Raw genomic sequence first — 15,732 nt, forward strand, 5'->3', positions numbered from 1 at the left:
TAATGGCGCCAGACAAGGACGGAGTTTCTGTGACTCGTACCGGGATCCCGAGGAGCATGGGGTCTACCGGCTGTCTGAACGGCAGCGACTCCGGGTCCTGCCGGTACAGAGACTCCAGAGTCGGCATCAGAGCCTGCCGCAGTTCCTCAGGCTTGAATACTGAAACAGACAATACTATAAGCTAGGGTTTGGAAATACAAACATTTTCTGACCTGTCCGACAGGATAGAACTCAGAATTGGTTAAGCGTCTAAAAAAGAAGCCCAGCAGATTAATTTTCACAGGTGGAGAGTTACAGCTTTTCTTATAACGCTGCACCCGATATAAATTTAAAAATGAAAACTATTAGAATTTGCTTTGGGTGCATTTTAATCGCAAAAACACCAAACAAAACAAAACAAAAAACAAAACAAAACAAAACAAAACAAAACAGAGGTCGACAGAAGACATGAAATACGATTTGGGAATCTGCCTCTACAAATACGTGAATCAAATTCCATACTTCAAGACTTTTCCACACTGTAGGATCTCTGCATCCTCCAATCCTTTCAAAGTAAAGGCTTATTTTGACCTCAAAGAAATGGATGTAGTCAAAATAAGCAGGTGGAACGCAAGTACAAAGATGGAGAAGACAAGAAATTAAAGGTCCAGTTGGGAGTGAAAGGCCTTGGACATTTTCCTAGATGCATAGGCTCTCGGATGCGCGAGACTCACTTTTCCGCCGTGACTGGGAAGGAGACGAGGAAGTCGTGCCGTTGGTCCCATTCTCCTCCTCCTCTTTGGGTTCCGTCTTCATTTCCGGTTTTTTCTCCTCCACCTCCATTGGCTCTGGCTTTTCCTCAGGCTCCTCCTTTTTCACTGAAGCTGAGGCAGAGTCGTTCTCAACCTGCAGTCGAGAGAACAATCGTTAAACCTGTCGCAGTAAGTTATAAATGAATTAAATCCATGACAGCACAATTGTTTCTAGTTGCATGATTGCTTGTTTCTTGTGTCTATTTTTATACCAAAGACTGAATGACCAAAAAAAAAAAAGCTTTAGTCGGATGGATCGGTTTCAACTAAACCTTTTTATGAAAGGGAAAGGATTTCATTATTAACTTTATTTGTAGTTTCGGCTGTTTTGTTCATTTATTTTGGATATTTAAAATGTCTTCCAGTTCCAGAGTTAATTTCTTTTAAAAATTAAAGTTGATTGCTCTTTGATAGGGTGTACTTGCTTTTTTTATGCCTCAAACTCACCTCTGTCTTGGGTTCAATTTTCCCACCAGCAGCTTCAAACTCCTGTTGGTCTGTTTGCGTTTCTGATTTGAGATCCTGGGCGGGTAGGTCGGCTCCGACGTGCTGCGAGTGCAGGTCAGCGCTGGCGGCGGAGGCAGGCGTGGGCACTCTGTTATCCAAACTGGCTCCCGGCTGAGAGAGCTGAGATGAGAAAAGATGAAGGAGATGATGAAGGAAGGGGAAATATGAAGCTTTTGAAACCAGCGTCAAGCCCCATCGATGTAAGTTACTGGATGGGATTGTGCCCATTAGCCGCTGTGGCTAGTTACCCGCGCCTGCAGGCGGCATCGCTATGCATTGAGTCATGGTCACAGCACCATGCCGTTACGATGCGGGATGAGCAGGAGTCTGGTGGAGAGCAACTCAAAAACACTTGTATTTCTGCCCCTTTGCTCCTTATATCAGCTTTACCCCAAACATGGACTCGTTCCCATGGATACGGACTGACAACAGCCCCGCTACTCGACAGAGCAGAGATTACGTTCAACTGTGTCAGGATACAACACCAAAAACCACGCGAACATTTCCCACATTAAAGAAAGTATGTAAGAAGTTTGCACTTACCCGTGACTGATGTAAAAAAGCTGGTTAAGCTTTACCCTAACTAGCTAGCTAACAAGAATAAAGCTGTACCAACCTTGAAGCTAGATGGATAGGGTAACAGCATCTAGTTAGCTGCAGCTGGCTCATGTCACAGAACGCAATGAAGATGTCTGCACAGGACTCAAAGTTTTGCGTAGCAGTAAATTCCCGTGAGTAAAACGGAAAACATTGAATATATGAGATTAAATTGTCCTGCTACAACAAAATTTAGGACCTGCTCACTCATTTTTTCCAATGAATTTAAGACATTTTAAGGACTTACTTTTAGATCAATAAATTTAAGATTTTGTAAGGCTCTGCAGACAAAATCAGCCTTGTTATCTAGTTGTTGTGGTTCAGACAGTTAATAGCAAAAGAATGCGTCTCTTTGCACGAGAATTCTTTGCAAAGATTCTCGTGCAAAGAATCTTTTTCAGATTCTTTGACTGTGCCATTTTCCCGACCACCGACATTCCCAACCCTAACTCAATGCATAGCAATGACTCGATGTCCGATCCAGTAATCCATCTCGATAATCAGCCCCCTGCCCCACCCGCTTGTCCTGCATGCAGGGTTGCAGCTAATGACACAAACAAGGCTCCTGTGTTCACCGTTGCTCCCTTAAGACAAAATGTGTGAAATTCCCTTTGTGATGGTGGCTACAGACAGTGGTGAGGATGCAGTTATCAGAAAGGTGGACGTGAATGGGAGGGGTGGGTGGGTAGATGGCATTCAGAGGGATGGAAGGCGAGGATCAAAAATTTGAAGGCACATGCGGAGGGACTCGGTCTCACCGGCGTGGTAGGGGGCTGAGGCGGGGGCTGCGTCTGTCCCGCCGCAGGGAGCTCCGCCTGGGGTTGGGGCTGAGAGGGGCAGGGCGGGGTGGTCCCCTGGGCTGGGGCCGGGACAGGGCCGGGGAGGGTGGGAGTGGAGCTGCGGCTGGAGGACTGGGGGTGCGGCAGGTTAGTGGCCGCCCCAGCCGCGGAGGCCGAGGAAGCGGCGGGCGGAGGCGTGGAGTGCAAGGGGGTTTGGGAGGAGGCTAGCTGAGGGCCCACTGGGGGCCCCAGTGCGTTCATGGGGAGGTTAGCGTTCGGTTGCTGCTGCTGCTGGAGAAAAAGGGACACACAGAGCGGGACGGACAAAAACACAAAATAAGCGGACAAACGCACAACAACATGTCAAACGGACAACACCGCGAACAAACACAGGGTTTAGAGAGAGCACTGTGACGGCGTGATCATTTAAAAACAGAAATGAGTTACTTTTATTTTAGTTTTTTTGGGAATAATCTGAAATTAACGTGACTTGATGACGCCTTCAGAAAAGGTTAAAATGTCAAATTAGTCATGAGATCATCAGTTCTCTTTCAACTCCACATCCTGCGTCTCACCTGAGTGACGGGAGCCTGCGCCGGAGGCTGGCCCATGCCCGCACCCACGGTAACATTCATGGCACTGGACACAGAAACGGCACCAGATCCGGGCGTGAAATGGGTCTGAGGCAGGAACTGTCCCTGACTGGGCGTCTGGCCCACCATGTTGCTGTGTCCAGGCATAATGCCCTGTGCCTGGGGCATCCTGGAGGGAGACATCCCCACCTGCAGGGCCGGAGCACAAGCTTACGACGAGCACAGGAACATTACAAGAGAAACATTAAGAGTTTCACCAGGACTAATTCAAACACCCTTTTATGAGCTTTGACATGCCAAACATATTTTTAGACTTGGGATGGAATACTTATCAAAGCCTTTGTAAAAATCACTAATATATACAACAAATCTTTTTCGTACTGCACTTTTCTATCCTTGTTTAGCTGGTCGAGTGATTTATAGTCAGGTGAGACTCTTGTGCTTTTTTTCCTCTTCATGACGCATTTTTTTTATTAGTAAGACTGCAGATCAACTTACTGTTCAGAAAATGCAATAATTTTAACTACCACTGTTTTACTCATTCGCAACATAAAAATCTAATAAATTGGACTTGGCTGAGGTTTCTACAACGCTGAAGTTTTAAGTTTATTTACGTAGCACATTTCAGCAGGAAGGCAGTTCAAATTGCCTTATAAATAAAATAAACCAATTATTTCATAACCAATTACGAGGAACAATCGTATTTTGTCAAATGACATCATCAAAATAAACAAGAGTAATCGTCATCAATGTTCCAATTGTTTTTAATCAAAGGCAACTTGCAGGTGGGTTTTTAGTCTCGATATAAAAGAACTCTGCATTTCAGCAGTTTTTAGGTTTTCTGAAGATTTGTTCCAGATTACATGTGCGTAAAAACTAAATGCGCCAAGACAGTCTCCCTGCGTGATTCTTACCGCTGGGACAGAGCTGATGTTCATTTGCTGTGGGTGGGTCATAGGGGAAGCTGCTCGGGGACCCATCGACGTCTGGGAGTTGGGTAGAGTCATGTGGTTGAACTGGTTCATACCTGCAACAAACAGAAAGGCAAAATGTTCAGTGACAATCAAACTTGTGTAGAGGAAAACAAAGTCCAGCGAAACAGAAAATGAGAGACAAAGACAGCCTTTTCCATGTTACTGTCTGTTTTCATTCAACTTGTGTGTGTGTGCACGTAGCACCGCATTATTAGGGCTGTAGTGATACAATAATCTCACGATACAATACGATACACGATATTCTGCCCACGATACGATATATATTGCAATATTCAGCAAACGATACAATTCAATATACTTCTGCGATTTTCTGAAAGATTTTAGAGGGACAGAGTGATTTTGGTGACATTTTGTGACTGTTATAGAGTTGGATTGAATTAATTTAACTGAAAACTGATTAAAAGCACCAACTACACAATGCCTGGCTCTGGTTGGACCTGGACACAGACTTAAAGTCGACAGCTGGACAAAATGAATCAAAGAAGTGGTGAGAAAACATGTTAAACATGTTTCTTTTAATTGAAACAGTACAAAGTGTAGCTTACATGCATTTTTAAAGTAAATAAAGTGCACCAAGTACCCTGCTCTGAATAGTTTGATACCTTTTACCTTTTAACCTTGACACTTAACATCTGAAGGAATCACTCTAAGCCTGATGACCTAATCACTCTCCCAGCGAAGCAAGCAGTGAGTGAGCAAGGTGACAGTTGGATGTTACGATACTTGCGGATGAATATCGATTTTTTTCTAGGAAAGAAAATATCGATATACATCGCAAAATCGATATTATTACACAGCCCTACGCATTATGTAATAAAATCAAGTTTTAAAATGTAATAAAACGTCATTACGGCTGAATAATGTAAATTTGAATTGTTTTACCTTAATTGGTACGTACATTAATATTGAGGGTTTTGCTAACGAGTTTGAAAAGGCAACTAAATGGACCAGAAGTTCTGGATTTATTGGCCAAAGTTTCAATCTAAACGCATGGGATCTATAATATGATCGTTATTAGAAGCATAATGATTAGAGTGAACACACAGCGGCTTGTGACCATTTAATACATTATCACTTCTAAACATAGAGCTACTTCCGCATTTTGTAACAATCTGCGCAAATGCAATAAACTTATTACATGTGCTGCAGAAAGTATTACAAAATGCATTTATTACATTTTGAATCAATTATTACACAATGCGGTTTTAGTGATGTTCTATTACATGTTGAAGCCTGATTTTATTACATTATTACATTGTTTAACATCGAATCTGTACCTTGAGGAACCTGAATGCGGTTCATGATCTGGTTCGGCATGTTGGGGAGAGAAACGGGTCCATCTGTGCAACAAACAGAACATGTATTAATCAAATTAACATAAATACATCGTTTTAGTTCACACACTCAAAATATAAAAGGTATGCCTCTCAACTTTCAATCTAGGTAGGACTAGGCACCACTGCACCCAGCCGCCTGCAGCTGACATGATGTGGGACCAGTACTCACTCTGCGGCCTGGGGCCCAACGCGTTGGGCTGGGGAAGGCCGGGTTGCTGCGTCCCCTGGCCAGCTATGGGTGCCTGGTTGATGATCTGCTTCTGCAGCCTTGAACGTCTCTTCTCTTCCAGCTCCTTCTGGATTTTGTAAATTTTCTCAGCTAAGAAGTGATAATACTCGTCCTGAAAGCAAAACGAAATAAGACGTTGCTTCGGTGTTGGGGTTTTAAGCCCTCACTGCACACGTTAACTGGTTTAGCCATCTTACCCGGCTGTTCGCCGACTCATACATGTCCCCCTCAACTTTTCTGGCGTAGGCCACCAGATTTTCCATTCGCCTGTCCTTCAGAGCGGCCGGGTCAGGGGTGGGGAATATGGCTTGTACCCTGCAGCACAAGAAGCACGACGTTAAAGGGACGGACGACCTCCAGCTCTCCTCTCTGAAGACGAGGCCGACACTTACAGTTTGTGTACGAGGTGATTGCGCAGGTCCTGAGTGACGTGCTCGTGCCAGGCCTTTCTGGCGCCTGCGGAAGAGACGGGCGCTGCTGTGGGCAGGCTGCCCATCTGGCCCACAGCGGAGCCGTCTGACAGCAGCTGACTGCAGGTGGAGGAAGAGAATAACAATAATAAAAAAACATGTCGATTAGAGTCTACAAACATGACTTCTTTAAATAGATTGGGTAACAACAGCAGATGTGTGCGAACAGACACTGGATTGTGTTTTTGTTTCTCTTGAAGGAGGCAGAGACTGACTTGTTAGTGTTGAGCGTGTTGGGAAGGGAGTCTGTGTGCAGGTTGGTCTGTTCTGAAGTCGCCACGCCCATCGTCCCACCTCCAAGAGCCATCTGGCTACCTGTTCACACCAACAACAAAAAAAATACAACAGCCTTAAATATAAACAGCTGAAACATATTTTTGCACATTTTAATATTTTATTTTTAACATTTTAATAAATAAATACATTTGTATAGAACAAACACTTAATTTTTTAATATTACTGGAACTACAGTCAATCATCTATTGTTATATTTTATCCAAAGGAATGGGGAAAAAAAAAAGGTTGTAGAAAACGTTTGTTGAAATGGTTTGATTTTTTATTAAAATGACCCTGGACTTTCCATTAACACTTAGAGACGCACCAACTGGACACATCATAACTAAACCCCTTCGGTGTGGAAGTTGTTACTGAGGAAAAGAAAAGTAAAAAACAGAAGCCAAAGGAACCACAACAACTGTCAGGTGCTTTAAGAAGATAAAAAGTATTTTCCATGGAAACAGTCCAACTTTTCATTCAGGCTCCACTTCCAACTTCAACAGAGAAAGAAGAAGATTTAACAGGCAACAGGAAGGTTAAATCGGTACAGCAAATTTGTTCTTTTTATCATTTTCAGTTCTGTCATGCTAGATTAGAAAATGTTGGCAATCCTTTGGAAATCTGTCAGTAAGATTGTACTTATTAAATAGGCAATACACAGAGACTCATGTTTACAAGTAGTAGTGCTAGCCGCATTCATTGCTAACATGTCACATATTAGCGATGAGCAGAAGAAAGTCTAAGATGTTGCTTCAGTGATCATGTTCTTTGTTTTAAAGCTTTTATGACAGTTGCTCAACCTGGACAGATGTGTAGACACCCAGTGTGACATCACCTCTGGTCCAAAAGAGACTACAAATGAAAGATTACAGAAAGGCTTCTGTACAGTTACAATAAATGACTCAATCATTTCATAATGCAACACATCTGGCAGATGAATCAGTTTTTAATAAACTATTTATGTTGAAATGCTCATGCAGAACAACAAAAAAAAACAACCTATCTTGGCATATTGTGCATTCTGTGTATTTTGAGGTATGCAAAAAATAAAACATAAATAAAAGTTAACGGCCTGTAATATGTAAATCCTGTGATTGTAAATTAGTTTACCATTATTGAAATAATCCAATTATTTTAGAAATAGATTAACTGGAGTTTACAGATTCAAACAAAGACCATTTGCTCACAGATCAACACACTCAGAGCAGCATTAAAGCCAAAACTGTACAAAAAACCCATATACATTTGTATTTAAGATAAAAAAATAAAAAAAAAACATTGTAACTTGTTCTACTCAGACCTCCTTATGTAGCACAGTTTTAGCTGATTCAAATTCTGTAAAGAAAAACAGAAATCTCCTATTAAACACATTTTGCTATCCAATTATTAATGGGTTAATGTAAAAATGAATCAATTAATCTACAAATGGCCTTGCATACACTAAAATAATGCTGTGTTATTGCCTTTTAGGTAATATTTAAAAAGAAGCCCAATTATGTGTTTATTGGCATTTTTCATGTTCTTAAGTAAAAAAGCGACTTGGGTAGTTCAATAAAAAAATCTGCAGAATGTGCCAATTTTTTTTTTTAAATCCGATTAATCGTCTGAGTAATCGATAACCGATCGTTTTCCTTTTTATTTAAAACATGCCAGGCTGTCATTACCGATGGTGTTGATGGGTCTCATCTGCTGAGGAAGCTGCTGTTGCTGCTGGGCCTGCGAGTTCTGGGCTCCGGCCGCTTGTCCTGGGGCCTGCTGAGCTGCAGCTTGTCCAGCGGCCTGGCTGCTGTAGGGCAGACCGAGCGCTGCGTAGGCTCTCTGCATGGAGCTGGGGTCGATGGGGGCTGAGGTATTGATAGTGGGAGCACTGGGCTGGCCCATGCCAACGGTAGACATGGGATTCTGAAGGCCTGTGTTTGGGGAACTCAGCAGAGCTGCGGAGAGGGATAAAGAAGTCAGTCCAACGCTTTGGGGGACGGGAGATGAGGATCATTTGTCGAGTTTGAGCGGATAAAAAGCTCCTCGACTAGAAAAGAGGAAGCAAGCAGAAAACATAAAGGACCTCTGTGTGCAAGAAGCACAAAATCATACATCATGCTCTCCGCAGAGCAAGCCAAGGAGAGACAGATAAACACTGGAAAGATGCTGACTAAAGAGTGGAAAGAAAATGAGCAAAGTTTATGCAACTGCTCTAATTAGTCAGGGGCAGGGGAAATGATCATGGTCATAAAATATTACAGCAATATTTACAAGAGAGACTTAAAAATCAAAACAGAACGGGAAGCAGCTCCAGGCAGAAACTGCGGAGCTGTAAACAACTCCGAAGCTAAATCGCTCCGTCGGATCATTTCTCCTTCGTCATATCTGCAACTTTCCACTGTGACGGAATAAAATCTCCAAAGGGACTCTAGTCTTACAGTCGACCATAGCCATCAACTATTTGACATCAACTGAGGGCAGTCAGACTCACGCTGCTGGGTTCGCTTGTCGCTCGCATTCTTCAGCGGGAGGCAGACTGGACAGTCGTGTCGTGTGCAGTTTTTCCAATGGGAGATGATCTGTCTGGACGACGCACAGTGAGCCACTGCACAGAAGCAAGAGGTGGGACATTAGGCCCGAAACGGTTCATCAGACTATTAAAATAATCGTCAACTTATTTAGTAATCGATTGATCGCCGCCTGGAGCAGACTGTCTCAAAAGTGGACATTCGCTGAAAGAACACCACACAAAAAAAAAGAAAAACATTTCTCAATCCGGATAAAGAAAAACTATACTTGATTGAAAACACCTAAAATGTCAACTTTTTTGCATCAATTATTGAAAAAAAAAACTCCTATTAAGCATCTTTTAACTATTAATCAGTTAATCCAAAATGCAAACTGAGCAGTTCCCTACTGTATTAATGTTAAGTCAAGCAGAAAGGCCCGAGTCTTTCACGTGTTTTTGTTATTTTGTTCTTGCTTAAGACTGTGCATTTTCTCTCATCCTGCCCAATACTCGTTTTCTTTGAATTTAGAAACCCGTTTGAAATAAATAAATACGTTTTAGAAGCATTTCTTTTTTCGCCGCAGATGCATCCTTTCCTACAAATGAAAGGATGCATCTGGATCCTCTAGCGAGTAATACTGCATCCACTAAAGGAATGCTGTTTATTGCAGTTTGTTTGGCCCGTTAGTGGAGCAGGTGTTTGAATTAGCCAATCAACCGGCGCTCGTGTTCAGGCGAACACTTGTTCATGATTGCAAAATAAACGTCAAGCCTGGAAGCATAAAACTGCGATGGACTGAATGGTCTGTTTTGGGTTTTTTGTTCTCTTCTGCGTTTGGGAAATGATTGCGTGTTTTTCGGTGTTGAATCCTGATACACTTGAGTATAATTGTCCACCAGTGGACCTGCTGTCCGTCAGTAGCCACGGCAACGGGTGTGCGTGTGGAGAAAAGCAGACACACGGAAGAAAAAAAAAAAAAAAAAAAAGATTACAAGTGATCTTGAGTCGTTTTCCCTTTACTGTGGCGCTCCGCAGCCGATGGAATTTCCAAAAGTTCAGAAAACGACAAAAAGTGGACAAACTTTTTTTGGTTTTCCATTGAACTTTGCACCATTCGTAACAAATAGAGCAAAATATTTCATAAGTTGCATAACAAAATGTGTCCTATAGCGGCAAGTAAGTAAAATTAAGTTAATTAAGAGAAGTTTGAACAATCGTCTCTTGAATCTTGACAGAAACCAGACTTTTTAGAGATTTATATCCAGGTTGAAAACATATCTTGCATATCAAAGCGTCGGCAGTTTTCTCTGCTTTAACTGACATAAAATTTTATTGAAATCAGATAAGAAATCAGAAGGCTGCAAACATTTTTGTGACAGATTTTTGCTCATCCCTCATCGGCACAGTGTGGATTTATGGACGTAACTCGGTGCATAGTAACGGCGCCTGCAGGAGCGCGTCACTAACTACAGCGGTTATCCTCCCGAGTAAATAAACTATATTTCCAACAAGTGTACCAGATTTTATTTTATTTTTTTTTGTGGCTTTTATGAACTTTTTAGGGTTCGCACAATTTTAAAACGGTGAAATTCAAGGACTTTTCAAGCATCTTCAAGATCAGTTTTTCAGGTTTTCCAGCATCACGCTTTGGAAATAAAAACAATACAAATGAACTAAAGACCACAGTTCTAATTCACTATTTTAATAATATCATTTATCACCATTATTAATAATATCTCGTGATAGTATTCTACAGCAGGGACAATGTAAAGTAAAATATAACAATTTCATGCTTTGAAATGTCTCTTTTATACACCCTACACACCTGACTGGTCAGAATTTTTTTTACAAGAGACATCTAAGTTTTCTGGCATTTAGCAAACAGAAATAATTTTGGTAATTCTGACCAACTTAAAACAAGAGAAGTTTAGTCTGGTTTAACTTCAGACGGTGAGGGAGGAAAAAAAGCGTCTCTTCTTATTACAATTCAAATATCTGGTTTCAACTTAAGGCTTCTAATGAAAGCAAAGCTGCATGTTCAAAAACATCAACCAGAAATCAAACCTGGAAAACTAAAAAAAAATTCAAGAACTTTCAATGAACCCCCGACTCTTCACTGGCGACATCAAGCTGGGCTCAAACCCTCGGCTAACAAAACGGTGCGTTCAAGAAACATCTGGTCGGTGTGGATTTCGCTTTGCCGCGTCTTCTCGCCGCTGCAGCCTTACCTTGGCAGGACTTGCCGGCCTGGCAGTGGGTCATGTGGTTCAGGACGTTCTTCATGGTGCGGCAGTGGGGCAGGGCGCATTGCCTCACCTCGCCGTTGGCCTGCTCTCTTCTCTGGCACTTGTGTGCGTGAAGCAGCAGGACCAGCTGCTGCTGGATCAGCTTGCGCTTCTCGGGGTCAGCTGTCGGCCCCGCCGAAGGCACCGCCACGCCTCCGCTGCTGGCCAGCGGGAGCATCCCCGCCTGCTGCTGCGGAGGCTGCTGGAGCTGCTGGGGGCACAGGAGAGGAAAACTGACGTCAACGTTTTTGGCGAATTACGGTAAAGTAAAAAAATATTTTTTTTTTAAATCCTTCGTCTTTACATGTTTTACGATGGTGCCGTTACGTCGGTTACGGATAGTCAGAGAGGACAACATTTTACCAACAAAACCACACCATTTATCCACCATTTATTCCAAACATGATTGTTTTTTTAGCAGGTGGTCATTAATCATCACCTTTTAACACCTTTAGTAATGTTATATAACTTTACAAGCACTAGGAATTATTTCTGCTTTTCAGTTTCAAACAAAAACTAAATTGCTTTGGTCATTTCTGTTCAGCATAATTGAGAAATTTTTGTTTTATATTCGGAATGGTGAAAATAAATATCTATACATTCAGCTGTATGCATGGAAGTGTAAATATCAGGATTCATAGTTGGTAGAAATCTGAAAAGTGTGGCATGTCCTTATATTTAGCCTCTTTAGAACCACGTTTCTGTTTCATTTCCAGCTTCTAGTTTTCTGGTAACTGAACTCATTTTCTTTGAAACTTAGCTCAGGCTCAGACTGGAAGAAAGGCGACTGAACTCCATTTATTTTAGTTTCACAACAGATTATCAATTACATTTAGCTCTAAACTTTGACAGGGCCATTCCAACACGTGAACACACTCCAACGTAAACCACTCCACTACAGCTGTTTGGGTTTTATTTTAAAGGTAGGCTAGACGTTTTTTTTTTTCTTAGAACCAACACAAAAGTTAGATGAACTCAAATTCTTAACCACATTTTTAATCATCACACTTTTACAGGCTTACTTTTTTAAAAAATTGAATCACTCTAAAATATAAATAGTAACATAAATGCTGTGTTTAAAAGCAAAAATATGTGACTCTATTTAAAAAAAAGAAAAGAAAAAAAAAGGACAAACCATATTTGGCCCGCTAGTGACAGCGGCCCCTTTGAGCTCATTGGGGAATGGTGGCAGGCTGCTGGCAAGGGCAGCTTTGTTCTGGAGCTGCTGCTGAGGATTTAGCTGCTGGCCCGGTCCGGCAGCACTCTGACCGTAAGGCTGAGCCCCAAACGGACTTCCATTGCTACCCAGACCCATCTGAAGACGACACATGAGACACAGAAGACGATATTATTCAACACTGTTATAAGCTGCTTCTTAGAATTTTTTTAAACTTCTGTCTGAGCAAAAAATATTCACATTTATCAGTTTAAACACACACATTCACTCTGGCTCGGGAACCTCGGGGTAATAACTGTTTTACGCTGCCCCTACCAACTACCGTTTGTCATTACAAGATGTCACACACGCCAGAACGAGCGCTACAGTAGCCGTGCCAGAGTAATTGTCCTCGATTAGGCCGAAATTAGTCCGGAGATGCTCGGGTGCCATGACAGCTCAGCGTGACTGAAGCTGTTGGCATGACTGGAATTGACTTTTCACAATTAAATCGCCACGCGTTGCTCTTCCTCCTCCTCCTGCTTCCTCTGTGCGTCAGGGAAGTTAACAGACGAGTTTGGAGCGATTCAATCAGATAAAAACCACAGACACATTAGCAGCGTGGCTGGAGTTTTTAAGATCTGTTAAAAATGCTTAGTTGAGTCGGTTGTTGAGCATATTTCTGTAGTACATATTCTCCTTTTAGACTTTTAGAAACCAAACTTTTTTTTCTTTTTTTGTCAGATTTCAACAATGGGATTTTTCAACATTTTTATTAATGCAATCATCCCAAACTTAAATTCTATTTAATTTAATTGAAAAAGTGAAACTCATAATATACAGATATAAAAGCATAATCTATGATTTACATTACCAAGGAAATTTATTTAAAAAACAAACTAACTAATAGGTAGAGATAAGTTTTTGGTAAACCAACAGACTCGGCCCCCAGGCGCCGTCTGCATGGTTAACAACACACACACAACCGTTTGCCAACTTAAACACTGTCGCTACATTTGGCACCAAAAACAATCACAAAAAATATTTAAAAGCCAGTACTAGCCAAAACTGAAATTGGCAAGTTTGATTTTTTTTTTTTTTTTAAAGACCAGTGATTAGGAGTGTTGTGGTAGAGCAGGGGTTAAGCACAACCCACATAAGGAGGCTCCGAGTCCTCGACGCAGATGTCGCAGGTTCGATTCCCGGCTGCATGTCTTCCCTCTCTCTCTTTACCTACTTTACTGTCTTAAAGCTTTCAAATAAAGGCGACTAAAGCAAAAAAAAAAATAAATAAAAAAAGACATAAAAAACCTATTCTCACACATTCATAAAGAACAAACTCATTCATTTAAATGAAATATACTAATTCATATAGACTTGGTACACATCATTCTCATCAATACAGGATTCCTGCACATTTTGGCAAGTAAAAGTTCAGACTTAAAGATATTTTTAATGCCACCTTGAATCACATTTAAGACAGAAAAAAACTGGAAATATAAAAGGTGAACAACGCGGGGGGTGTAGAAGGAGGAGTGAAGATTCTACAGTATTACAGTCAAGAATAGCTAAATTTGTGGCTCTTTGCAGCTGGTTTGTCCTTCTCACACGGCTCTACAGCCTTAACCTCCATAAATACAAGCTTAAAATGTACAGAATCCACCTAGCCTAGCATGTGTTGCCAACAGAAGTGAGCCAGTGCTGAAAACGAACATCACCCCGCCAACCGGAGACAAATTTGTGCTTATGCGACGTCGCTCCCTCTTCGTTCGTTAATGGGAAATTTTGTGACAAGGCACGTTGAAAAATGTTCAGCTTTCATTGGCACTACTTCGTCCCGTGTCTGGACTCTCGACCATCACCGCCGTTCGTCACTCCCCGTGTGTCGAAGCAATCATCCATAATAGGGTGAGATGCAAAAAAAGCTAGCTAGCTAGCAAGGGTTTATTAGAACCTCGTCAACGGTAGCCTCAATCACCTCGAGTCACAGAGAGTAACTGAGATGTCGGAGTGCAACTGAGGATTTTGCCAGACAGAAAAATCCAGCGAGAAAAATAAACAAAACCACATGAGATTAAATAGTCCTTTCATGACAAAAATTAAGGCCGACTTACCTTTTTTTTTTTAAAGGCCTAAATATTAGACACACAAATTTACAACTTTTCAAGGATGCATGGACACTCAAGGACAGATACTCTTTATGTACTTAAAAAAATGTCCTTGTAAAAACACTAAAATTGAGAAAATAGCAGAATTTAAAGAAAAGAAAAACGCTGAATTAAAAAAAAAAACACTTAAGGATAATTTTCCAGTCTGCCTTGCTTCACACTCTGATTAACTTGCTGCTGCTGTTCTCATCCGTGAAGCTGGAGACCAGAGCAGAGTCTGCCATGCCAGGCCGTATCTCCTCAGGCTGTTGACACCGCTCCAACAGACCAGATAAAAAACACCCAGCTGAGACGACCAGACACTGGCAGCCTTTCAACACAGCTGAGCGGGAGGACAGACACACACACACACTCCCCTCCGTCACTCTTCCCATTCAGGCCCTACCCGCCCCTTTCAGACACACTCCACATGTTGGCAGGCTGCACAGAAGCCAACTATCACCTCAGCGCTCTGCTGCCAGACCGGGTTTTCAGGAGGAGCTGGCCAACATCTTTCCATGAAAGTCATTTGTAGTCGTTAGCGATTCATTTTACAAGATCCGTCTCTCCCCACATCAGTGATGCGGCAAAGTGAGCCGGCCGGTAAACAAGAGAGCGCTGGTGGGCATAACGGCATTACTTTCTCCTTTAGGAACATTTTAAAGAGGGGGGGAAAGGAACATGTGCTGGGAAGGAAGGAGCGCCCAGAAAGAGTTTTACAACATGCTGTTCAGGCTCAATAAAGACCTGTGATGTTTGTGGGGTTTTTTAAGCTGCGGGGTGACCATCTTGTAAACCACCTTATGTCATTGTGCTTTACACTTCTCCTAAACTTTAAGGTGCGTTAGCTTGTGTGATCGCATGAGATAGAGACGTGAAGAGAAGTTTGCATACACTCATCAAAACGGGCGTCAATTTTATTTTTGATTAGACGGATTTGAACAATTTAGAGGCCAGAACTGTAATTTGAACACAAAAATGTGATGCTGCACGTCAAATATAGGGAGGATTTTCTCCAATCCAAACTTCTTCTGGGGTAGCTGTGGTGGGGCCCATTCCAGATTAGGCCTGGACTGAAATG

General features: G+C 42.0%; 1 protein-coding gene across 8 annotated transcripts in view; it reads right to left on the bottom strand.

Moving 5' to 3' along the window:
- crebbpa (CREB binding lysine acetyltransferase a) overlaps positions 1–15,732 on the bottom strand; it is a 36,992-nt gene that overhangs the window by 10,517 nt on the left and 10,743 nt on the right. For 4 of the 8 annotated variants that reach the window (XM_015029987.1, XM_015029985.1, XM_015029988.1 and 1 more), the window contains exons 3-17: positions 12,484–12,663; positions 11,292–11,559; positions 9,045–9,158; positions 8,239–8,508; positions 6,514–6,613; positions 6,221–6,358; positions 6,026–6,143; positions 5,769–5,940; positions 5,540–5,602; positions 4,182–4,294; positions 3,250–3,456; positions 2,654–2,965; positions 1,239–1,418; positions 714–885; positions 41–159 (exon numbers count right to left, since the gene is read on the bottom strand). In XM_015029987.1, coding sequence (XP_014885473.1) covers positions 41–159; positions 714–885; positions 1,239–1,418; positions 2,654–2,965; positions 3,250–3,456; positions 4,182–4,294; positions 5,540–5,602; positions 5,769–5,940; positions 6,026–6,143; positions 6,221–6,358; positions 6,514–6,613; positions 8,239–8,508; positions 9,045–9,158; positions 11,292–11,559; positions 12,484–12,663 — 2,526 coding nt within the window. The remainder of the gene's footprint in view (positions 1–40; positions 160–713; positions 886–1,238; positions 1,419–2,653; positions 2,966–3,249; positions 3,457–4,181; positions 4,295–5,539; positions 5,603–5,768; positions 5,941–6,025; positions 6,144–6,220; positions 6,359–6,513; positions 6,614–8,238; positions 8,509–9,044; positions 9,159–11,291; positions 11,560–12,483; positions 12,664–15,732) is intronic. The other 4 variants (XM_015029984.1, XM_015029983.1, XM_015029982.1 and 1 more) reach the window with 4 other exon arrangements.

This window comes from Poecilia latipinna, unplaced genomic scaffold, assembly GCF_001443285.1.
Source record: "Poecilia latipinna isolate Pla-1442-1.1 unplaced genomic scaffold, P_latipinna-1.0 Scaffold169, whole genome shotgun sequence".
NCBI lineage: Eukaryota > Metazoa > Chordata > Actinopteri > Cyprinodontiformes > Poeciliidae > Poecilia > Poecilia latipinna.